General features: G+C 39.3%; 1 protein-coding gene across 1 annotated transcript in view; it reads right to left on the bottom strand.

Moving 5' to 3' along the window:
• Positions 1–26,214, bottom strand: part of LOC120444348 (semaphorin-1A) — a 133,283-nt gene that overhangs the window by 16,017 nt on the left and 91,052 nt on the right. Inside the window, 2 exon segments of the mRNA XM_039623931.2 lie at positions 6,852–7,047; positions 11,214–11,322. Coding sequence (XP_039479865.1) covers positions 6,852–7,047; positions 11,214–11,322 — 305 coding nt within the window.

Below are 26,214 nucleotides of genomic sequence, written 5' to 3'. Positions count from 1 at the left end.
CACACGGCGCCTCTCTATGCGCTTCTCATAAAGTCTTGCTCGGTTTGAAGCGTTCTTCAAACGCCGCCTTCTGACTGTGGCATAAAGTTCGATAAACTCTTTAAGTGATTTAATCGATTTTCTGGGCTTGTCGAGGAAAGCGGAAAATGCTCTTTAGAGCGACGGGAACAAGGCGTAATGAAAGTTCATCGCGTTGACTGCGGCAATTTGCATATTTTTGCATGTTTTATTATGCGGCCGGCACACACACACACACTGGGGCACACGCTAATACATAAATTACACTCATTTTCAATGACAGGACGTACAGGGATAGAGGGTCGAAATAACGAGAGCACCGGCGGGAATCGAGCTGGAAAACGGGGGAAAGCTTTATTACCGGTACGTTGTGTTTTAAATATTTGATATCTAACACACACACTCGCGCCCAAACACACTTATAATTGCCATTTTTCAGGGTCTAAGCATAAAAACATTGCTTTTGGCCCTTGTTAAATACCTTGCATTACGTTTATCCATGCCTGCATATGTCGAGTGTAAGGCCCTTAGTTAAATAGTCCACTTAGGAGTAATTACCCTCAACCGTGCACACTTGCATTATGCATATCAATGCATTTCTAGGTGGACTCTTGAAGTACAATTGTCTGCTGTGTTTTAATCCGTTAAATTGCTTTATTTTATGGAAATTAGCGGAAACATAGCGTGGCATTGGATAATGTTCAAGCTACATTAGATGATATCTAAGCAATGTGTGATTTACTTATACTGGATAATCAAGTGGAAAAAACATGCCGTGTGTATTGTATTGTCTTATCCTTTACGTTGTCTAATTAGTTTCAAGCAAAGTAATCTGGGTTTAAGCTTAGTGGCGCTTGGAAAGCAGATCGATTTTCGTTCGAAATTTGGTATTTTGGATGAGAATTTTTGCCGCATCAATTGGGTTAATTACACTATACGCCTGACCTACTTTCAATAGGATCTTTAGTACTTTAATTGCACTGGCTGGCTGAGTGCCGAGGAAACACATTCTCTTATCCATTTTGTGTGTTATCAATTTTTGGCTGTAATTACACTTCACTTGTACTCTTATAGAAATGCAGACGTTGGGAAATAACGAGGGTGGAATAGTGGAATAATGGCTGAAAAGTTTTGGCAACATGTGCGCTCCTCTGTAGCAGTTTCGCATTTTGCTCCACTTTCATTACTCTTTTGGGCTTTTTGCTGGTTTGGTTTGGGCCATCTTTGTTCTGGCGCTAGTGCTTTCCAATTCCAAATGTTTTTGGGGGATTTTGAAAATTTGGCAATTAGCTTAATTCGCTTTTTATTGGCGCACCGCAATTATCAGCTTTTGGTCTCCCTTTGGACAGATTTGCATTTGCAGATGCATCTGCATCTGCTGGGGGATTTTGCATTGTGCTTATAAACGATCGAATTAAAAGTTAATGTCTTTCCAGTCTTTACCCCAAAGTGGATGCTCAGGAAGTGGTCTGAAGAAAATGTTTCCAAACATAAGCTTGGCTGCTGTGGCTTCTTGTCATTGATTTTAGAGGGCACTTCAGTGCGTTTCTATTGTGCAAATGAAAATGGCTAACTGAGATTTGGCCGCAATTGCAAATGGCAACTTAAGAAACATCCTTTATGTGTGTTTGTATTGCAATGGACTTAAGCTTAAGCAAAGACGTTACTTCTATGTTGTATTATACTAATTTCTTTAAAGCAAATCACAGGATTTCGAATGAGTTGCTTTCGAATTGGCAGTTCAAAAAGGAAGCCCACCTCACGGAAATTAAAGGAAGGGGAAATTGTTTCTCATTTGCAGAGACAAAATTGTATCTTGTGCATAGTTTTTTACCCGTGTCAAAGTGCCAAACTATTTAAGAAGTTCATATAGCCGTACTATATAATTCTTATCAATTAAAATGTACAAATGAGATAGAAACTTTTGAGCTAACTTTTTTTTCCCCCAAATTTCAAAGAGCCAGTGATTTTAAACCAAGAAAAGATGGGCTGTCCTGCTGGCCTCATTTTTGGCAGCTAATTGTTTCTTGTAATGATTGTTTTTATCTTGGACATAAATAGGAAAAAGGAAGCAAGAAAAGTCCGCACATTGTCCGCTGAAAAGGGTCAAAAGCTGCGCTTGTTTGGGGTCTTTGTATAGCTTATTTTGCAAACGTTTTCTCTCTGCTCTTCCGCCATTTGGTTTATTGTTTGGACTTTGTTTTCGAGTACATATTTTGCTGCAGACGTTTTTGCCTAGCTTTTTTTCAAGAGCTTTTCGAGTGCCCTCTTAGGTATGCGTGTGTGTCTGTGTGTGTGTGTGCTGGTGTCCTTTTTATCCTTTGCAGTTGTTAGACGGTCATTTAAACTTTTGGCTCTTAGCAGATTTCATTGTTTTTAATGAAACTGACAGTTGTTGCTGTCGCTGGCCTTGTCCTTTTTGCCCAGCATAGTTGTTGTTCTCATCTTGCATTGCACCCGCACTTTGACCAGGGCCATCCTTTTAGCCGGCTTTGGTTTCCAGATAACGCGCCATTTGTTTTCTTCTGGTCATTCGCCTAAGCCAATTTAAGTTGGCTAAAATAAATTAGTCCTCCTTCACTTTTTAACGAGCTCTGGCTCTCGGTCCCAACGACCCGAAACATCAGTAGAAATAACCCTAAGAAGCAAATGATGCGAGAGAATGGTCCTTAATTGTTAAATAAATAAATTAGTTAATTCAAGCAATTCCCGTTTTCTCCACAAAATATTGCTTAGAATCTCAGCTCTTTTATATCACATATTTTAAAGGTTCTTGAAAGGTTCTCGATGCTAAAAGTTGAATTGGTTCGAACTTACACATCTCTGAATGACGTTCCCCTAGGTGTGCTTAAAATGCGGAAATAAATTATACGGAATCAGAAATTGAATCGCAGAGAGGGCGGACTTTAAAGCGGCGCAAAGGACGAAAAGTGCCAACGTGGTGTGAAATTGAAGCGGTTTGTGCGATATGCAAATGCAGCTGGGAACGGTTTGGCAATGGTGTTCCCGGTTCACAGGTCACCGTATACGCCATGTCCTGCCGAGTCCTTGACATTTTTCGGCGGCGCCAATGTCCGACCAGCCTCTCCTTGCCCCTGACGCCCCTTTTCGCCAACATTCGTCAGCATTTTAATCGCGTTTGTGCATTTGCTTGGAAAAGTCTAAAATTGAACGCAAGTGATGGCAATTTGTACGCTTCGCTGTGCTTGAGAATCCACGGACGTGCAGAGGGAAAATTCGAAGGACATCGAAGGATGCGAAGGTGAGGGGAGGTCTGAATGGGGAGTGTGCCGAAATTAATATGCGTCGGCTTTTGGGGAACGGGACAAACTTTGCCGGAAAGGGATTTGGCCGCTGTTGGCCATTTGGCCAACTCGCTCCACTTTTTTCTTTTTGGCCGGCAGCACAGCAGCGTTGGCTCGTGATTAATGTGGCAAATGCGCAGTTATAAATTATTTATTACTATTCTTCGCATTGTTTCCTGAGGCGTGTGCGAATTGGTAAGACATTTAAGCCATATTTTCGAGTGCCACAAAAGGTCAAAATGGGGGTTGAAATCAGCGTGATAGGGCGTTTAATACTCAGAGCACCGAACTGCCGCAAAGAGGGACAGTTAACACAACATTATTTTGTAAAATATCAATGCCTAAAGGGCTCAATCAAAAAAAGGTCCAATGAGTTTTAAGGTATTTGAAAATAAACAGATTTTATCTGATTTTTAGGACCCCTAATAGGGAAATACTTACTGAGAATGTAAGATTCTTATTTCTTAATCTTTTTGTTAAAAATGTAGCTTGCTTTGAAATCTTGCTTCATATTTCCATTAGTAATCATAATGAAAAGTTTTCCTTGTTAATAGAAACTGTGTTGACTCAGACTTATTGAAACTCTCTACTGCTCAACCATTTCCGCTCTAATTTAATGCCAAATGAAAACATTTAACAAATTAAACGACAAAGCCGGCTAATACGTGTTTCCTCTGTCCATTTTCTCCGGTTCGACAAAATAAAAACTTTTTGCTTTTCTGTTTCTGTTTCCTCCTCTTTTTGGTGTGCTTAATTTTTTATTGGGAAAGTTTTGTATTCGCTGGCCGATTTCGATGGGTGACACTGTCAGCGAATGAAATTTATTTCGCATGCACTTTTTAAATCGAACAAAAATAGATTCCTTCCGCCATATTGAAACACCAGGAAAGCGAACAGGATAAGGCGGTTGGACTGGACTGAACTGAACTGAGCTGAACTGAGCTGTGTGGCTAGATGTCGTATATTGGTGGAAAAAGCAATTGAAAACTTCATCATGGTTACAACAATATTTTTACAACGAAATTGGCACAAAAATGTGTCCACGAACTTTTTGCGCAAAGCGTTAGAAAACTGTGGCCAACTGAGTGGCAAGAGGGGTGCCAAGAGGGGGCTATAAAACGGTCATGGGCGGCGGGGTGGGGGTTAAAACTTTTGTGCCAGTTACCGACCACGCCCACGTCAGCCCATGACATCAACGCCCTGTCACGAATAAAAACTGAATTGATAACATTTTTCAGCTTGTTCTGGTTTTTCGGCGACTTTTTTCGCTCGTCCTTGTTGTTTTTTTTTTCTTTATATCTTTTTTTTTTTGCAGCCTTTCTGAATCGGAACTTTTCTAGACTCGCTGGCATTGTTGTTGTTATTTAGTGCACCACCATGATGGGACTGGGGCTTTTTTTATGGCCTGCCTCTGTCCGGGCAATTTGTAATCTAAACAACATGGCCCGGCTAACCGTTCCCCAATCCGCGTCGCATATCCTTAAATCCTGGCAAGGCGATCAAAACTGCAAAACTGACAGCCAGCCAACCAAATGACTGAAGACGCGGGGGTTATATGTATAAATTTCGATTTAATATTAGCACCATGAAGGGAAATCGAAGTGAAATAAGAACAAAGTGGGGGGAGGCCAAGGGGAAAACTCCGGAAAAAGAAGAGCAAAAGCAAAGCGGATTAGGCTTGTTAGTACCTAGTAGTGCATTATTAGCTTTGGCTTATCGTAACCGAAAGTAATTTGTACTTCGATTTAAGATCAGCTTTTAGGTGAGTGCTAAAAGTGGTGTGATCTCAATGTACAGGGCTTCTGCACTCAATCTGCGTGGCAAGTCGATATACCCGGCGGCAGTGTGGAAAGTAATGGGCGCATAAATGGCTGCAAGCAATAAAGAAAATGGCGGCTGACAACAGCTTCAGGTTTGGCTGCTTCTTTTTTGGCCAGGATGTGGCAGCTTGTTGATGATAAACTCTTATGACCCACATTGGCGCGGTGTTGAGGGGGGCGCACGGGGGTCACGAGCGCGGAAAAGTGGGCAAGTTGCCAACACACTTGTGTGTGTGTGAGTGTGAGTGAGTGTGGAGGCAAGAAGCACACACACATGGGAAAGGCAGCTGCATCCGGCGGAAGTTGTGGCAACACTCGGTGCCCTCTCATGCCGATGGACCAACAAAACCCATCACACACCGACACACACACAAACACATAGGGAGAAACACACACACTTTCAAGTTTGTTATAAACGTTTATCGATATTATCTATGAGCGAACCACTCTTCCTTGCTCTTGGCAAAGTTTTCGCTGGCTGCAGACAATGAAATGCAAACAAATCACTGCACGAAAACTTCACAACATGGCGGCAAAGAATGTCGATTTATGGGTGCCAAGTGGAAATATTATCAAAACTATGACTTTGCAGGCGCTAGAACGTGGGTGGTAAATGCAATGGGGGGCTGCAAAATATTTTCTCCCCCATCGTTGCAGTCGCCAAATGCGCTTGTTTATTGGCTGAGTTTTTGGGTTGCACGAGTGGCGAAAAGAAAAGTTCATTCTATATGCAACTCGCATTCAGTGTCACATGGAGAAATGTAACTTTATTTTACTCTCCACTACTTTCAAATTGAAATACTCAATTGGAGACAGTTGGAGTCGACATAAAGTCAGGTTTAATAATAAGTATTTTGACATTCATAAGTTGAAGGAAATCCAAATCATATGGATATTAAACCCTGTCAATTTATATATTTTTAACGAGTTTCTTTTCAGGAAACCGTTCGACCCACTTAACACACCTGGTGGGGCCATAAATTTCAATCAAATATCGAGTATGTAGGTAATTTCGAAATCTTTTATAAGTTTTGGTGGGCGGAGAAATATATTTCGCACATAATTCGCAGTTGTCTGCCATTCGGCAGCCGAACAATAATACTACAAATTTATCATGCGGCTCCGTTCACGAAGTCAAACCTGAAAAAAAAAGTGCGGTAGCGCAGGCATCGCATGATGAATGACAATTTTTAACCGATTTATATGCCTGAACGATGGGGGCAATGCAATGAGTCTACTCACAGTCACATTCCTTGCATTTTTCTCTCTTATTGCGAATGGCGATAACAGCCGGAACCAAATGGACAATTCGCATACAAAATGCCTGCGAACAATAAATTATTCGAGTGGCATAACAAAGCGGGAAAAAATCAAGAATAAACCAGAAGGAAGAAAAAGTCTTAGCAACTGAATTCGTTGAAAATGGTTGATATGACCGTGTTTTTGTAATTCTTTCCCTGACCTCAACGTGATTTCATTTAAATAAATGCATTGCACCCCACAGCACATGGTTATGTTTTCTGAGCAGTTAGGATCTTTAAGGGGTATTGGCAAATGATTTTTATAAAATCCGGAAAATTACGTATACGCCGTGTTGTCACCGTGCAGTTTTGGCAACTCGTTTACTATGCGAATGTATTTCTTATAATTCTTCGATTTAATTGTTAATTATCGTAGCCCGTAATACAATGGTAAATGGTGTACTCACCGGCCAGCACAGAGGTGGAGTTGTGACGGGGGTCGTAGGGGCACACCGCCTGTCCGTTCTTGGTGGCCTCCAGCGTGTAGTTGCTGTCACTAATGATATACGTGTTGCACATGGGCCGGAACGAGTTTGTGCCGCAAACGAAGAGGCGACCCGGCGATGGCACCACCATGATGCGGATGTAGTTCTGGCAGGCCTCCTGGAAACGTTAATGTTGAGGAATTTAAGTAGGTAAAATTTCAAATTTAAAGGCTTATCCAAGTCATTGAAATTCCAACGACATTATTTAGAAAAGTTCAACCAGTTGGTTAGTTATTAGCAAGGTAAATAGCATAAATAAACAACCATTATGCGATATAATATGTAGACCCCAAATAGTTAAAGAGGTCACAGTGGGAACTTATATATATATGCGCCGCATTTCCACTTCCAACCTATTTTGCATAAATGTTTCGCAAATTGTAATATTTGATGCGTTGCAAAAGCAACTCGAAAGCAAACAATGAATGTTGCCGGGGCGGTACACCTGCAACTCAATAAATATTAAAAGGCAAATGCGCAACTTGCTCCCATTTAGCAGCAGAGAGTAGGAGCAAACTTTTCCCATAGTGGGGGAAAATTGTTGCCTGACATTTCCGGCGCCACTACTACACCCGCTCCTCCCTTTCCCACCGTGCCACCATTACAGCCGGAAGTGTTTGCACTCTGACATGACAAATCATTTGAAATACTCGTACTCCCTGGCAGCTGATTCCACTGTATACCTTTTATTCGTCCCTTGCATTTCCTGTGTGCGCTGCAATATTTAAATATTTGGTTTGCCCCTTAATAATGAGGCCAGTTTTAAGTTGCATTACCGCCAGCTATTTTGCTCTACCAATCTGACAAAGTATTGCCATGCGATTATTAAATATTTTCATTAATTTGGAATCCAATTAAAGGGTCATAAAGTGTGCACTAGTAAGTATGGCACTTACGTTAAATGATATAGCTAATTATCTTTAAGTGTCCTAATTAATTTAAAAGTCCTTGAATAAGTTGATTGCAGATCCCTAAGAAATTCTCAACTTTTCAATTTATGCCCATACCAGCTTTTCCTCAGCATTTGCTATCTTGTGTTCGCACAAAGTTCGTTTTCCATTTAATTTAGTTTATTGTTCGTAACGTAATTAACATGTTTTGGCCTGGTTACTGGAGCATAAATTAAATCATTTAACAAAACAATAATCTGAAGTACAGGGTAGTGTTGGTTGTGAAGTCGTAGTTTCCTTTATTTTGCTTGTAATTAACACGCATTGCAGACATAGACGAACAATGTTTAGAATGCAATTAACTGGGATATTTATTAATATGCTTTCAAAATGTTGCGGCAGCCACTGGGTGTGCGCTGCTGGTTAATAAATTGTTCTTAATTATAGTTTTTGCACATAAAGCTGACCGACAGGTCAGCCTCCCGCAAACATGACTATATGTTTCTTTTTATTTAGATCTTTTTAGCCACGTGGAAATATCGATTTGGCAACCATTTTAATTAGGATAATAAATCTGCGGTTGTGGGAAACCAAGGCGTAGCCTCTGGCTGTCTAAGTCCTGTCAGTCAACTGAAGCTTTTAAAAATTATGAAGTGACATGATTTTTGGGGCTCATCTTGTCGTGTTCTGCCATCATTTATGAAATTTTTCTCTGCCCTCGAGCGTTTTGGTAGCCGTCAAAATATTTTCCTGTTTTTTCTGTTCCAACTTTTCATTCCATTGACAACGAACATAAATGAACAATGAAACTTTTTCCTCCGCAAAAGTTGCTTTTTTTTCTGACTTGGTTTTGTCAAGTTATGTTTTATCTTTTACATTTTTGTGTGGCTATTTCATTAAATCTAATACAAATTAGTAGGTTTAGCAGAGAGTAGAATGCCTAATTAGCTTGAAAATCGTCTGGTAATGATGCTTTGAATGGAAACCAGAACAAGTTGCTTAATAGAGCTATACGCTGAGCGGATGTACCAAAAGGTATTCAGAACACTTTGGCCAGAACCTCTTTTGCAGACAAAGAAGGCGAACGTGTTGGTAGGTCCCGCATGAATGCAACAGCATTTTCCAATAGAACAATGGGCGACTGCAATCCCACTTTCAGACTGAGAATTGTGTTTCTGGGCAGGGCAGATTGAGGGAAAACCCATTTGCAAACCAAATCGAATGTTGGATGGTGGATGTTGGATGTCGGATGGGAAACCAGAGAAGGCCAAAGGGGAACGTGGATGGGATACTCTATGGCCTGTTCGATCATTACGGTCGTAGTTCAACTTAATAAGGATAACAACCGTACGGTGTTCCACAACTACTCTTAAATTGAAAATTACTGCATAATTTCTCGTTGCACTGCGGTTCGTGCATTAATATTGAAAATGACTGCATAATTGTTTATGGCATTCCCACTTTGATTTAACATAATTGGCTTTAATTACTCATTTTTAAAATCATTACTCGCTTCGAAGCATTTCAAAAATATATTTCTCTTTGATTTATTTGGTGTACTTATGATTAACACCCCCAGCTGATTAAATAAAAAATATTTGTATTTGACCAACGTGAGGGGTCAGCTTTACAATGCTGACCACTTTTGAATATTTTATAAATCATCAATGTGGATGGCGGCAATGTATCACTGCTATACACTTTATGGAATTTAATGTGAAAAAATCGAATTATTAAACAATTTGCAGCAACAGAGAGCGAACTTGTAAGGAGAACTATAATATAAGTTATTCTACCACTTGGCTACTTTTTCATAGCGTGAGTAGAAAGGTTATATACATTGGACCGCCTTAACCGCATTCCGCATTAAGAAGATTGCAGGCTTTTGGCCGATTATCAGCTTGATTAACTTGATATTTTCGCATCCGAATTAGTGGCCAAATGTCGGTTAATTAAAATTGTAAATTTTGAACTTTTCTTTTCTTTTATTTTCATTTCTTTTGGCCAGCCAAACAAATGCAATTTATTTTCGAAGGTAAAAACCTTTTCTACCAAATGGCATCGCAGCACGCCATGGCCAGCAGTCCTAAGAAACTTTGCCACCAACCTGCCACCCTATAATGCCATAAATAACGTGACCCACCCGGGCACAGACATATAAAGTGACCCCACTCAGGTGGAGCCGGCAAGCAAATTGAGTTCAACAAATTACACCTGCTAATGCGCTCGCTTGCCGTATTTTTGTTGCCTCTGCTATTTTTGTTGGCTCTGCAATTGGCGGCACGAGCGGCCAACAAGTGTTGGCTAATTACGTGAGCAAAAAGCCAAACTTGAAGTGCACTTGGGCATGCACAGAAATGGCGAAGAAAACACAGTGGAGACTTGAAAATAACTGCAGTGTGCGGTTTACGTGCTGTTTTTATACTTAAGAAATATATATTTATTACAATCTTTTATTCCAATTTGGCAATTGTACAAGAAACATGGTATATTTATAGAAAGCTTATACAAATATAATTATAAATCAATAATCAACATCAATAATGTAATATGTAAAAGCTTTTATACTATTTAAATAATTTAAGACAACTACAATGCAGTGTTCCACTAGAGTGAGTGCAACGCAGTATTTGGCTTCGTTGACCGGAAACGGATGGCGAAACAAAAAGCCAGCAACAAAGACAATTTGAAAGCCAAAATATTTGCCATTTCCATTAGGCAAAAGTTTGCTCTGGGGCTTTGATTTGCCAGTTCCCTCTGGACTCAATTTACTCCGTTGCCAGTGCTTAACTGGCATTTTCTTAATAGGTCAACTGCAGTGGCGAAGAGTTTCCAATAAATTTCCTTGATTTCTTAGCCACAAAGAAGAAAAACACAAGTACGAAGCAACAACAGAAAAAGTTGCATAAATCAATTTCTTCTTGTATGGCGGCGAACTTCTTCTTCGTAGTATTTCATGTTTCTAGCGCGAAAAAAGTTAAGATAGATGGCAAGTAGGACTGAGAAACACTTTATTGCCTTGTTTTTGCATTTCTATGACAACGGAAGCAACAGCCAAAGTTGAAATCGAAATGGAAATAGGAATGGAAATGGAAATTGCAAGGCCATTTGGCCAAAGTGCTGCAAAGTTAACGAACAGCACGAAAAAAGCTGCAAATGAACTGATGCGAAAGCACGAAAATGTTATTTCAGGTGTGCACGATTAATTAACTGCAAGTGCTAAAGTCTATTTCAAGTCCGTTAAAAGGTTTGTAAAGTTAAAAATCTTGTTCACCCGCTAACACAGAAGCAGTAAAGTCTGCACTTTGATTTGATGGATGTACAAATTTAAGTCAAATTTATAAATAAAATCTATATTTTCTTTTCCATTGATTGAAGGCAGCTTTTCACTTACCTCATCCTTGCCCTTGACGAGACACATTTTGGTATCATCCTCCGGCGAAGTCCAGACCAATCGCTGCTGCTCGACGAGATCGTGTATGCTTAAATTAAAAACCGTATTTCTGCAAAAGACAAAGAATAGATATGGCGTAAGAAAAGGTCCAACGCAAGTTGTGGTCAACAATAAAAGGGGAGAACTTTGACGCAGATAGAATGTGTGCGGTTTTATCACTGCTATCGGTTGAGTAGTAGAAGGGGCAGGGGGCAGCGGGCAGCTGGCGGTTTCGGGGAATTAATTAAAAAATTAATTAAAATTCATTTGGCCTTTTTGGGCGCCGAGCAATCAACACGCAGCCTGTGACCAGGACCACAAAAAGCCTCTGTTCTATGTTTTGTTTTTTCCTTTTAACCTTTCGCCCCTTCTGTCGGCTTGAATGTGATATTTGTGCAGAAATTCCAAAATTCTCGTTAATAAAATTGCACACACACTCGCACACACACATGCGGTGCATGTTCATGTGTCCAAGTGCGACCCACAAAATGAAGTGGTGTGCAAGGATGGGCGTGTCACATCCTGGAATTCGAGGTGTAGGGGGTAAAATTTCATAAAATCAACTCATTGATTATTGAAACCACAACTACGTGTGAGTGCGAGTGTGCGTGTGTGTGTGATAGTATGAGTGTGTGGGTTTTGTTAGTCCACCTTGCTGTGGGTGCACTTCGGTCGAACACTTTATGACTACCGAATACGGAATCAGCCATCACACCACCCAAAAATGCCCCGAAAAACCAGCATAACGATATCGAAACTTTTCAAATGTTGCCCCTATTTTTTTGCGCTTCGGTATGAGTGCAGCAAAAAGAGCGTAAAATGTTAAATAAATGCATAGATACGCAGATATTATTTGCTTGGGAGCAGTGGGCTTGCATACAGATGGCTAAATTGGGCAAAGCCTTTGGTTAAAAAACGAATTCAGTTGCAGCAAATATGGGATAGGTTTACCATAGGGGTATTTTCGAAATAAAATAATATCTTTCTGAGAAAAGCACAAAACATGAATCAATATGAATATATATATAGCTTATTTAGCAAATTGTGCACAGTTGTGCTATATAATCAGTGCTTAGTTTGCGTGCTGCGTTTGATATTTTGCATTTGCCAAATGGGGATAATTTTAAGTTTTGGATCTGTGAAGTTGGAGTTCAAATATTGAGGTAAAATCACAAAAACCGAGGCAAACGAATGACCAACTTCGGTCGCATTGTGAGCAGGACTCTTCCCAGAACAGGACACAACCTTTGTTTGGCAATTATGCAGCGCGTTTTAATTATGACAACGGCAAAAGGCAACTTCAAACGACGTGAATATGCACCATCAGCTACATCGCAGGATGCCAGCAAAATCAGCAAAGTTGCTGCAGCTGCATTTCTCCCCTTTCCCTTCCCCCAACCCATCGCCTGTCAGCGCCTCCTTGTCGGAGGACGTACTACACGGCTTGGGATATATGTATGCGGCGGTACATATGTACACATAAAATGCGCCGAACCAAATTAGCATATAAAGGGGACAGTCGCCATTATGGGTTGGACCCGGGCTGGAAAGCTGCAAGGGCAGGTGGCAGGTGGCAGGACTCGAATGTTGGTGATAGGTTAAAGGATTCGCGCTTGGAGTTCTACTGAAGGCAAACGCTGAATACGCTGCTTAAGAATGGGAAATATGTCACCAAAAGCTGTAAGCTATTAAAAAGAGAGTTTGATTTCAGTTGAGGATAGAAATAAACAAGAGAGAACGCTATAGTCGAGTTCCCCGACTATTAGATACCCGTTACTCAGCAGCTAAATTTAATAACAATAAATATGCCTTCATATATGTACATACGTAACTTTTCGCCGCTCGAATTAGCTTCCGATTAAAATTTTTAAATCGGTACCCAGGGAACACCACGTGGAGGCCGTTGAGTTACAACGGGGTCGTTTAAACCAAAATCAATTTTGGGGACCTACGAGTCGACTTGAGTTTTCAAACTTTGGAAAATTTATAAAACTCCATGTTCCCCAAAAATTTTGTTTGTCCGTAGCACACGGAGGCATAGATATTATTATTATTAAATTAAATATTTAAAAATGAATTATTAAATTAAATTATCACACTTATTTAAAAATATTAATTTTTTTCTTAGGTTTTTGGTTTTTATTTATTTTTTTTGTGGTTTTTCTTGTTTTTTTTTTAAATTAAATTAAATTATCAGACTTGTTTAAAAATATTAATATTTTTTTTGGGGTTTTTTGTTTTTTTATTTAATAATAAATAATCTAATACTTAAAAAAATTAAATTAAATTATCAGGCTTATTTAAAAATATTAATTATTTTTGAGGGTTTTTTTTTGGTTTTTTTGTTTTTTTTTAAATTTAATAATAAATGCATTTAATAACTAAAAAAATTCAAAAATATATACTTATTTAGTTTATATTTAATAAAATAACTACAATACCTACTCTGCCTCCCTAACGCTAACTAATATTCCACTGTGGTAACTATATGTGGTCTCAAATGTGCGCGCAGTGGCCCGATTATCGAAAATATTTGAAAAAGCCCAATCAATATGCGTATTGCTATTGGTTGTAGACGAATTCAAATCTAGCAACGAACTAAAACCCTTTACATCTACTAAAAATCGAAAATTTGCTTACAGCAGCCAGAGATGGAGTGGAGGCACAAGTTAAAATCTCCTAACACTAAACAATTACTATTTAAAAATGTGTGTTGCTGAAATAAATCCTTAAATTCAGTTTCAAACTTCTTTAAGGGATAGGTCGGACTTTTATATAAAACAAGAATCCCTAAAGATCGGTACTTAAAGATAGCATACTCAAACACTGGAGAGGCTAAATTTGAAAGATTTGAATAAAATCGACCACTTGTGCAAAGACTAACATTCTCAAAAAGTTCGTTTCGAATAAAAACGAGAATGCCTCTTTTTGGTCGGGCTCCGCTAGCTACTGACTGGCAATCTAATCTCACTGCTGTGGTAAAGCCAGGAATTTCGTATACTTCATTTGAGTATGTTGATGCTTCAACGAAGCACAGAAGAGAAGACCTAAGCATTAGACGATCGGAACAAACATCGCTAATGTGGCAGTGTAAACTTTCCGTATTATGGAAAAAAATATGAAGGTTCGGACTATTGATTAAACAATCGAAATGGGTATTCAGTAGCTTAGTGGAACGCAATTCTCGGAGCTCTGCTTCTGAAGCTGAATCCTGTGCGGATCTTGGGGGGACAAAAGGTCCAATAATGAAGAGACCTGCCGCAGTTGTTGCTCTACTACAGGCTACATACAGCGCAGCTCTCTGCATGCTAGAGTTAGTGTGAACTACCACTTTACTGTACGTAGCTCCTTGACTTTTATGAATAGTTATTGCTTCTGCAGGAACCACTGGAAACTGCTTTCGGTCAATTGTAGTTGCCTGACTAGAATTAATTTGAAAACTTTTTATAATTTTCGAAATCGGCGTCCAAGAAGCCTCCTCATAATGTCTGCGCTTAGAACGCGCATTTACTCCTATGCTTTCATCTAAAAATTGTATCCAAAGAAGATCTGGAGTGTTGGATGTACTGAAGCCTATCTCCCTAAGGACACCAGTGGCTCCGTTTACGAGACCATCTGATGTATCTACATTGACCGTCATCATATATTTGGCAGTGGTTTTTAAAGTCAGAGAGGTACACAATCCTTGTGTCTCAGATGTTTTAAGGGACCTAGCTTGTTCCAGACATCTGTTCCTCTGCTCTAAGCTTATTTGAGCGGACTTAACTGAGTCTATAGCTTCCGAGAGAAATTGAGCAGTGGGAATTGAGTTAAGCTTCTCCCTGTTGTACCGATCTGTGTCCTGATTACTTGTAAAAAGGTGAATTGAGTCATTTGGAATTTGACTTTCATCGGAAATTCTAGACCTAAGCAAGCTTACATCATCAGACGTCATTTGGCCGGATGCCATGTTGTTAAGTGCAATTGCAAACGGTTGGTCATCTCGCTGTCGCATTATCTCTGTGAGTTCAAAAAACCTAAAAGGACTCCACAGATACGATCCAAATATAGCACTGTATGGATCATGTGACGGGGCCTGAAAGATCCAGCGATCACATACGGGCCGCAATTGTCTAAGATCGCCGAACACGATAACCGAAATACCTCCGAAAGGAGTTTCAACAGTAGAAAAAATTTGCTTTAGGCGAGAGTCCAAATGAGAAAACATCGTTGCACCGACCATAGAAATTTCGTCTATTATAAGAATTTTAAGATCAATAAATCTTGAACGAAGTGTATTCAACAAATCAGGGCTTAAACTTCTAAATGCGGACCCAGCCTGATTTACAGGAAGAGAGAACATGGAATGAAGAGTGGATCCTCCGATTCCGAAAGCAGCTTTGCCTGTGGGAGCACACAGTAAAATTTTTACCGAAGTTGGGTCGCATCCTACTCTACCATTATACTCCTTGGATAGGGACTGAAATAAAGTGGATATTAATCTACTTTTGCCGACACCTGCTCCGCCACCTACGAACTCATAAAAGGTTCGATTTCTCCTTGCATTATGCAAGACATGAGTTAGGAAAGTTTTTTGCTCCAAGTTTAGTGATCTAACTAAATTGGCTAAGTTTAAAGGGGATATAAGTGGCGGAAGCTTTATAACCCGGATATTGCTATCCGGATCAGCATCTAACAAATTGTTGTTTAAGTTTAAAACATTAATTTGAGAAGATATTTCAGGAATAGCTAATGCCCTAAACTCCTCATTATGTTCGACCTCCTCTTCTTCATTTTCTTCTATACTATCTGCTTCCATGGCCCTTCTAAGCGCGTCTTCCAAACTATCTATGGCATTATACTTTTCAAAGTTGGCTTTAATAGCCTCCTCATTCTCCTTATAAAACTCCTCGCAATTTCTTTGAATTAAATCTACCTGTTCGTTTCGCCACGGAGAAAAGAGCATAACTAATGATCTAAAATAGTTAAACCTATCTGTATTAATATTAAATGGCCTATACCTAATAATACTAGCCCTATTTCTTTCCCTAATAAAACCGCTTCCATCTCGGAGCGGAAAATATACATCTCCTAACACGTCATTGCCTTCTTCAGTTTCATCGTCACTATTTGCCCTCTGACGAGTACTTCTACGGCTTTTCGAAAACTCGAAATTTGCTGAAAAATCGGCTAAACACAGGCCTTCATGGAAATCTGGTCTTTGTTCGTATCTATCCAGCAATCCTTTCAGAAATATGTCAGTTGAATTCTGAGGCATATTTTGAAGGTCGCGTGTAGGTCTAAGCATACGAACTCGTTGTTCTGGAGGGAAGGTGTTGATATGAACGCACTTATTACTTGCTTCGGACAACGCCATTCCCAGACAACAATACACGGCTTCCTGAGCAGAAATCTCAGTGCCTGAAATAAACTTGTGACCGAGATACTGTAGCTTTTGTCGAATGCTTGAATTGCCTCTTCTAATGTCATTAGCTGCTTCTCGCATTAACTTCGAAATACCCCGTTGGGATTTGTTAATATAATTAATAATGTAGCTACAGCAAGCAAAAGGGTCCAAAATTAACTGGATATCCATATTTGCCCTTTGCATAGAAAGAATGTGTTTATTATAAGCATTTACTTGAATTTCTGCAAATGTTCTCTTCAGAAAAATCTGTGGTTTTTTCAAACTAGACCTAATAGCATAAATGTAGTCCTCGTAACTGAGGCTCACATGGTTGTGAGAAAGAAAATTTTCGAATATGCTTAAATGGCTAATCATGTCATCTGCATGATTGCGAAGTAGAAAATCTCGAATTTTTTTGAAGTTTTCGTGATGAAGAGAATTTTGAGTTGCTTCGGGAAGTGGATTTAAAATTTCCGTCTGGGGCATTGGAGGGTATGGAATACCGAAACGACAAATAGATTGTCCCCGCACTTTTTTAAGACACGAATGCCCGTGCTTATGCTTTTGGTATTCAATATACGGAGCCAAATCTGGGTTTGTAACATCCACAGTTACAAACTGATCAATGAAGGCTATTACAGTGCGTATAGACTCTTCATTGTTTAAATCCACTTTTGGGGCATCTTTTAGCCAAAACATGCCGTGAATATGAGGCGAACCTCTCTGTTGAAACTCAACTCGCCAGTAATAGGTAGTAACGAAATTACTTCCAAAGACACCCCCTGGCTTTTTCATAAGTTTTAAAACTTCTCTATATCTGTAATCAAAATATCTAGCGCACGTCACTGGGTCTGTTCTGATAAGGCGCGCCTTTTCCCTAAACTGCAAATTTGAAGCTTCTTCTTCACTTATATCAACCCTATCTACATTGCGCTTGAGCAGTACTAGCAGCTCTGGCCACCTAGTTTCAGCGGCCGATAAAGTTATGAAAAAAGTTGGCAGCCCAAATTGGCGAATCATGGCCATGACCTTTTTCTTCTCATCTTCCCAGTGAGCAGGAGACGTGCGAATGTCCCTAAGGATCCTATATCCCTCATCATGACAAATGAGGTTGCCCATGAAATCTTCATTTAGGACGTTAGCAGCTGTTATGGCACTGGAGGCACTCCGCTTACGTAAGCACGTTGAAATATTATTTCGAATTTTTATTAATTCCAACTTCTTATAATTGAAGAATAACTTATCAGTTCGACAACCTCGTCTATCTACATTCCTGAGTTCAGATCTAACTATGGTTGTGTAGCTTTCTGAAGATGGTCTTTTTACGCCAGCATATATGCTAGGGAATGCCAGTTCTTCAGAATCCACATCGAGAATTACGTCGAGAGGCTTTTGGCCCTCACCTGGAGCTATTGTAATTCTCGTCATTCCTACAGTATGTGTCTGGTTATTCTCAAGCAAAGTTTCTTGTCCTCCAGGATTTAGTTCTTCGGCTTCAGTATTCTGATCAGAATTACGCGCCTCCGAATTTTCATCCTCCTGCTGGATGGCTAGTTGTCCCTCTATAAAGGCTACATCAGCTTGAGATGCTATGAATGGAACAGTTTCGGATGTGAAGTCAGAGATCCACTGCTCGTTAACTGACACATTGTGCTTTCTATAAAGCTCAGTATTAACTAAATACCTAATAGCGTCAGCAATTTTGGCAGGCCGTATGGTTTCTGCCATAAAATCATGTCCGTATTCCATTCTTCGTTTGAGGTGGAGCTGAATTACCTCAGCCTCATTGAAAGCTCGTGGAAGAGACGTCACGATATTGCTTACTGGAATAGGGACATTGACAACTGCTCCTTTAATAGCACTTTGACGCTCGTGACCTATTGACTTAATTATCATAAATGGAAGGCGAGGTGAAATCAGTCGTTCTTCCAAGGGAGTTAGGCCCCTCAAAGAGTTATGAATTTCTGGGAAATCTAAGCCATTCGAAATGGCCCCTTTGGGCTTTCGGCCGGCTTTAATGTTGCTGTGACAAGTTTTGCAAAACTTGAAAAGATTACCAGTGAAAGCAAGATGTCTTGCATTTTGGTATATCTCTTCCCTGAACTCGCAATGTTCTTCCAAATAAGACCTAGAAAGCTTACTTATTTGCTTGGGGAACCACAATCCTTTGCAACAAAAGCAAATCTGATCTGGGCCAAGCTTAACATTCCTATTGAATGTAGCTATGTGAGCTTCTATTTCAATAGGTCTGATTCTAATAGTCCTATTTTCCTGACCTATATCAACTCTAGTCTCCTGACTTCGAAGTGCATTCCGAAGATTTTCTGCTTCCCTATTTGCACTAAGGCTTCTATACTGACTAACTCTTTGACTTACATTTCTAATTGCATCGATCGTTGCTTGTCGAGCAGCTAATCGTGCACTTCGTCGAGCAAGTGTATTTCTCGCCTGCTCGACTGCCCTGCGATCCCTACCGGCCCTAGCCCTAGCTCTGTTAGCCCTATCACGCTCTCTTTCTAATAAGCGTTCCTGTGTATCTCTTGCCAGTGCTCGACGCAGGGTATTTGCTTCTTGCTCACCCGCGCGATACACGATATCCAAGCGCCTTCTTCTATGGCTGGCAGTGTTTTGTTCCTGCTCCACAGCTCGATTCTCGCTATTTTGTCGCCTTGCAGAACGACGTCGAGTATCGGCTGCTTGCTCAATTGCGCGAAGAGCAGGATCCAAGCGCCTTTCCCTATGGCCAGCAGTATTTTGAACCTGCTCCACAGCTCGATTCTCGCTATTTTGTCGCCTTGCAGAACGACGTCGAGTATCGGCTGCTTGCTCAATTGCGCGAAGAGCAGGATCCAAGCGCCTTTCCCTATGGCCAGCAGTATTTTGAACCTGCTCCACAGCTCGATTCTCGCTATTTTGTCGCCTTGCAGAACGACGTCGAGTATCGGCTGCTTGCTCAATTGCGCGAAGAGCAGGATCCAAGCGCCTTTCCCTATGGCCAGCAGTATTTTGAACCTGCTCCACAGCTCGATTCTCGCTATTTTGTCGCCTTGCAGAACGACGTCGAGTATCGGCTGCTTGCTCAATTGCGCGAAGAGCAGGATCCAAGCGCCTTTCCCTATGGCCAGCAGTATTTTGAACCTGCTCCACAGCTCGATTCTCGCTATTTTGCCGCCTTGCAGAACGACGTCGAGTATCGGCTGCTTGCTCAATTGCGCGAATTGCAGGTTCTAGACGCCTTTGAGAACGAAACTGAGAATTAGATTCTTGCTCAATTGCACGAACAGGACGATTCAAGCGTCTCGACCTTCGCGACACTGTATTGACGCCCTGTTCTGCATTCCTGACTAACGAATCTTCCCTACGCCTACGCTGATATACTGTATTTGCCACTCTCTCCACCTCTGCATATCCCTCATTTTCCCTATTTATCCTATTTCTCAACAATTGCGTTCTGGCACGTTGAGAAGCAGTGGGTCTATTTAGACGAGGCATTTCTAGTAATTATATACACAACTTAATAAAATATTTAGAAATATATTATATTTAGAAATTATTATTTATTGAACACAGGAAAAAAAAACTTAATAGAAAAATAATATTATAAAAATAAGTATTTAAAAATACTCAAGCTTATATTATTATTTTAAATATTATTATAATTTAATTAATAGTATTAGAAGTATAAGTCTTTATAAAGACTAACGCTTGCAGCACTATTAAACAAATACGTATAAATATGTAAAATAGGTATGTATAAAAATTATTCTTTTAAAGAGTATAATTTTTATATTTATATTAATTAACTGCGAAAAAAGGGAAATAATATGTAGTTAAGAAAAAGTCTATAAAAAGACTTAAGCTTAAATTATTATTATTAGAAGCAACCTAACAAAATTAATAGTATTATAAGTACAAGTCTTTAAAAAGACTTAAACTTTTAGTACTATTAAGATAATATACGCTAAGTACGTATATGAATATAAATATAATAGTAAGCTTTTAAAAATGCTATTAATGGGAAAATGTATAAAATATAATAAGATTAAATGTGAATAAAAATAATAATAATTTAAGAAGTCTTTAAAAAAACTTAAGACTTAAATTATTATTTTTTAATGTAGGATAATTATATAGTATAATAATAAAGTATAGTATTAATAGTATTATAAGTGCAAGTCTTTAAAAAGACTTGAACTTTTAGTACTATTAATTTTATATACGCTGAATACGTATATGGATAAAAATATAAGAATAAGCCTTTAAAAAGGCTCAGTTCTTATATTAATATGGGTAGAAAAGCGTGGGCGATATAAGGATGAAGAAAAGTCAACTGCAAATTTGATACTTAGCAATGAGCGCAGCGACGAGACAGCAGCGGGCCAAACGGCAGCGACGTCAATCGAAGCAGCAACAGCACTCACGACCGCGTTGTAATTTAACAATTTAATTTTACGTTAATGTATGCCACTTTTTATCAAAAAATGTAATCTTTACGTTAAAAATTAAGCTTAACACTTATTGGCTGGCAAAAAAACGTCAAGAACTGGAAAAATCAATTAAAAATCGCACTCGGCTCTAAAAAGATGTTGTAATACGCAAATTTAGTCTTCGACTGACTCCCTTCTTCTTTATTTTCTTTTACTATTTACTTTTTCAAGAAAAGCGCGGGAAAGCACCGTAAGCTAAGAGCGAGTTCTTCCATTTAGATTTAACATTTACTAAGAGCAATGCTCTTATTAAAATTACATTCTATTCAACACTAGATCAATATATATTGAATTATTGAAGAGTACCTGAGAAAAGCCAAATAACCATAACATATGATTAAAGGCTTAATGATTGTAGCGCCTGCTAGCTCATAAGAAAAACAAACTTTAAGCTTCTAGAATTTAACTTTTATCTTACCAAAAGGAAATAGTTTAGACATATATTTTACTATAGTAAAAGAAGATAAGGGGTCAGAAAGAAAAAATGGCACATATTGATAATATTATGTTTTTTCAAAAACCGAGTTTCGCTCTTTATAAAGAGTGCGCATCGATTTCTATTTTCAAAGTGTCAACAAAGACGTCCGTCTCTCTCTAACATTAACCTGCCACGCACTTGTAAAAAACGTGGAAAAGCGCTCTAAGAGAGAGAGAAGCTAAGAGCGAGATTCAACACTAAAATTCTTTGCAACACTAGATCAATATATATTAAATTATTGAGAAGTGGTAAAGAAAAGCAAAACAACATATGATTTCAATTATTTATTATCATATATCATTAGCTATTCAGAAAAAGCATTGCTGCGATCAAAATTATATAATAAGATAATATTAAAACATATATTGATATTGGGCTTATTTCGTGGAGGCACAACAATAACATTTCAAAGGGTGTATTTAATAATACGAATATTTTATTTGTGCAGGAAATAACCTTTGAAGCATTTTTGCAGTTTTGAATATTGTTAGCGTCTGCCAAAAAGTCGCTGCAGCGATCTATTACGTCATCGGCTGGCTGTCTCTGACGTCATAGAACATGCTACTCCTTTCAAAGTGTCAACAGAGACGTTCCTTTCTCTTTAACATTCATCTGCCACGCACTTGTAAAAAACGTGAAAAAGCGCCCTAAGGGAGAGAAGCTAAGAGCGAGATTTAACACTAAAATTCTTTTCAACACTAGATCAATATATATTGAATTATTGAGAAGTGGTAAAGAAAAGCAAAACAACATATGATTTCATTTATTTATCATCATATATCAGCTACTTAGATATATCAGCTACTCAGATAAAGCATTGCTCCGATCAAAATTATATAATAAGATAATATTTAAACAGATTGGGCTTATTTCGTGGAGGCAGAACAATAATATTTCAAAGGGTGTACTTAATAATACGAATATTTTGTTTGTGCACGAAATAACCTTTGAAGCATTTTTGCAGTTTTGAATATTGTTAGCGTCTGCCAAAAAGTCGCTGCACTGATCGATTACGTCATCGGCTGGCTACTCCTTGAAATCTTACATTCTTAAAAACTTGTAATGTAATGGTGTTTTGGGGAGTCTGTGGGCGTGAGAGTGGGCGTGGTAAAAAGTTTTTTGGCAAATCGAGAGAAATTTGCAAGACTAATAAAAGTATGAAAAAATATCACAAAAATTTTTAGAAGTGTGGGCGTCAGGCCCGGCGACAGGGAATACGGGCCCGGGGGGAAAAACCCCGTCCTACCACCCCCCCCCTGCCTTCGGGCCTGCATATACATAAGTTATGTTTCCGTCAAAAATCCGGGCCCCCCTCAGAAGTCCGGGCCCGGGGGGAAACACCCCCCCCCCCTGACGACGGGCCTGGTGGGCGTTGCCGTTTTTTTGCGGTTTGTGGGCGTTAGAGTGGGCGTGGCAAATATTTATTTGGCAAATAAATAGAAATTCGCAAGACAAATACAACAATGAAAGAATATGAAACCAATTTTTAGAAGTGTGGGCGTGGCAGTTTTTTGCGGTTTGTGGGCGTTAGAGTGGGCGTGGCAAAATTTTTTTTTGGCAAATCGAGAGAAATTTGCACGACTAATAAAACTATGAAAAAATATCAAAACATTTTCCAAAAGTGTGGGCGTGGCAGTTTTTTGCGGTTTGTGGGCGTTATAGTGGGCGTGGCAACATGAATCGATAAACTTGCGCTGCGTCTATGTCTCTGGAATCTGCATGCTGAATCTCAACTCTCTAGCTTTTATAGTTTCTGAGATCTCGACGTTCATACGGACGGACAGACGGACAGACGGACAGACGGACAGACGGACAGACGGACGGACAGACGGACATGGCCAGATCGACTCGGCTATTGATCCTGATTAAGAATATATATACTTTATATGGTCGGAAAAACTTCCTTCTGCCTGTTACATACTTTTCAACGAATCTAGTATACCCTTTTACTCTACGAGTAACGGGTATAAATACCTAACGGTGTGGATTTTGTAATTAACTCTGATACTGAATTTTAATAAAAAGTTGTATTAATTGGTATAATTTGTTCTATTAATTAGTTTTAATTGTTATGCTCTCACAAAATACTTGTTTAATAGTCGTAGTAACAGTGGGCAATCTAAAAGTGGGTCAAAGGGTGTTTAAACTGCTGGTGTTGCCTTTGTGGCAGATTGCTGTTGTTGCAGTCGCTTGTCGGCTTGCAACGTTACAAACACATAAACACTTTAGAGCATTGCTTAACACACATAGGCCCACATGCACACGCACACACACTGCTGCAGAGTGCAACAAGCAATGCAAGCGCTTGTGAAAATGTCGCGGAAAATGCCAAAGCGAGGTGAAAGCAAAGGGAAATGCCAAAGCAGCCATGTATGTGTGCGTGTGCCCTGTGTGTGTGTGTGTGTGTGTGTGTGTGTGTGGAGTGGAGTGTAGCATTTTAAAGAACGCATTTGGCGTGAAAACCGAGCTCATAAATATTTTCCACACGGCATAGTGTGTTAGTGTTGCAGTTGTTGTAGTTGTTCCAGTTGTTGTTGCCAGCGAGCAGTGAACGCAACGATTACGCCAGGATTTCCACTGCTTTGGCTCGTATTATCCTGGCCATGTTGTTGTTCCTCTTGCCATCCTTGTTGCAGTTGCACATTTAGCAATTCTCGTTGTTGCCGCTGCTTTGCAGTTTATTATTATGCAGCTTAAGCGCAGTTGGCAAATATAAAGGGGAATATGTGGCGAGTTGCTCTAGGAAAACGTTTACAGTTTACATTTTACTGGGATGAAACGCTGGCGATAATGAGGCAAGCACAATCCCCACGAATTTTGGCGAGCATATGTAAGGCTCAGGCGGAAACATATTTAAAATTTAAAAAGTTTAACTCTTTATATATATAAATTAAAAAAGTAGATAAACTAGATAATCTATTGCTAACAATTGTATTTAAACTAAAAATCGAACAATAAATCGGCATGAACTTTCTGAACAAGTACACCCAATCTAAACGAAACACAATATGCACGAGAACAATTATAATAAAGGGATAAATGCAGGAAGCAAATTTACGAGCTTGTCTGCTAACGATAACTAGGCAAATCAGGCAAAACAACACTTTGCGTGGCAACCATTTGATGGCAGACCATGGGTTTGAAATTCCTGCGGCTTGTGGCAATGCCATTAAGCCCCAAAATAATTCGTGGTTTACACAGACGTGTGCCAAATATCGTCTGAACATGAAATGATTTGCAGCTACATGCATATAAATCTAAACTTTAAACCCACCAGTTATTTATACAGCATATAATTTCCAAATTAAAATATATTTAGCGAGTAAAAGAAATCAGCTACCGTTTAAAATTCCGGATATGTTAAATAAATTACAAAACACCAGACAAACACGAAACATGTATAATTTACTTGCCAAAAACAAATTTAAATTAATTTAAAACTCGCTCATTACTCGCCAGTCGTTAACCAAACCGAAAACCAGCAAGCAAATCAAGCATCCGCCGCGTTGTCAGCCATCGGAAAAGCAAAAGCCACAAGGACAACCAGTTGGAAAATAAAACACGACGGCAGAACCCTCCTCATGAAACAAAAGCCACATGCACATAAATAACAGCATTGTGGTCGAGAAGACATCGCCAAAACCTCTGAGAAGAGGGCACACATAGAAGGTAACAGTCATAAAATAGATTGAAGCCACCTCTGCAAAGGCAAGACGAGTGACGAAAACGGGTGTAGCCATCATTTCAGTCGGCGGTTTTGTGGTTTGACCCACAAAGGGTATCGGGTATAAACAGAGTAAGACAACAATTCCAAACAAATGTAATATGTCTAGACTCAAAGGAAAAATACGTGAAGGGAAGCCGTAAATTACTCATACGCCATGTTGGACGACCTTGGTTAGGCATACGCAACACCCTCCCTTCTTCATTTAATAGCGCTTGAATGATTGATTCGATTGTGGAGCTTGATTTCTTGGTATTTTCTTATTTTCGAATATAAAATTTCAAGGTGACACGTACTTTTCTTTTTGGAATTATGTAAATTAAAAAGTCAGGCATTCCGAGAAAAATGATTTGTTCTGTGTCCCAGCAGAAAATCAATGTCGTACAAAATTGGCTATTCACTTGAATAATGTAAATTCTCCTGACACTCGACTTCAATCATCACCTTCGAGGAAATATTTTAAGAGTTTTAAGACTTTATGTTGAATAGTTTGCGTATATGTACATTTATACAAATGGTTTGCCTTTAACTTGGCTTATGTGTGAGGCATACAACGTGTAAGTAAATGCAATTAAACATAAACAATATATTTTTGGTAAAAGAAGGATTCATGTTCTTCGTGTAAACCTATTTAATATACTTTGTAGGTTGATCAGCACTGCTAAGCTCTGCTTTGCCGTAAATCAATTGCTTATCTCCATAAATTTCCTTTGAATGGCCAATTGCAGGACTGAATTCATCATGAAAAATGCCAGCAACGTTCAATGTCACACGTCATCAGCGCCCCAAAGGAATGCCCGAGGGCAATCAGAGAAAAGAACACTCGACTTCCGGAATGCATTGATGCGTTGATGCCGATTCTGATTCAGATGCGGATGCTGATTCCG

Source organism: Drosophila santomea, chromosome 2L, assembly GCF_016746245.2.
Source record: "Drosophila santomea strain STO CAGO 1482 chromosome 2L, Prin_Dsan_1.1, whole genome shotgun sequence".
In the NCBI taxonomy this organism is placed as follows: domain Eukaryota; kingdom Metazoa; phylum Arthropoda; class Insecta; order Diptera; family Drosophilidae; genus Drosophila; species Drosophila santomea.
Note: the sequence above shows the minus strand (reverse complement) of the source record. Positions and strands in the feature narration are given on the sequence as shown.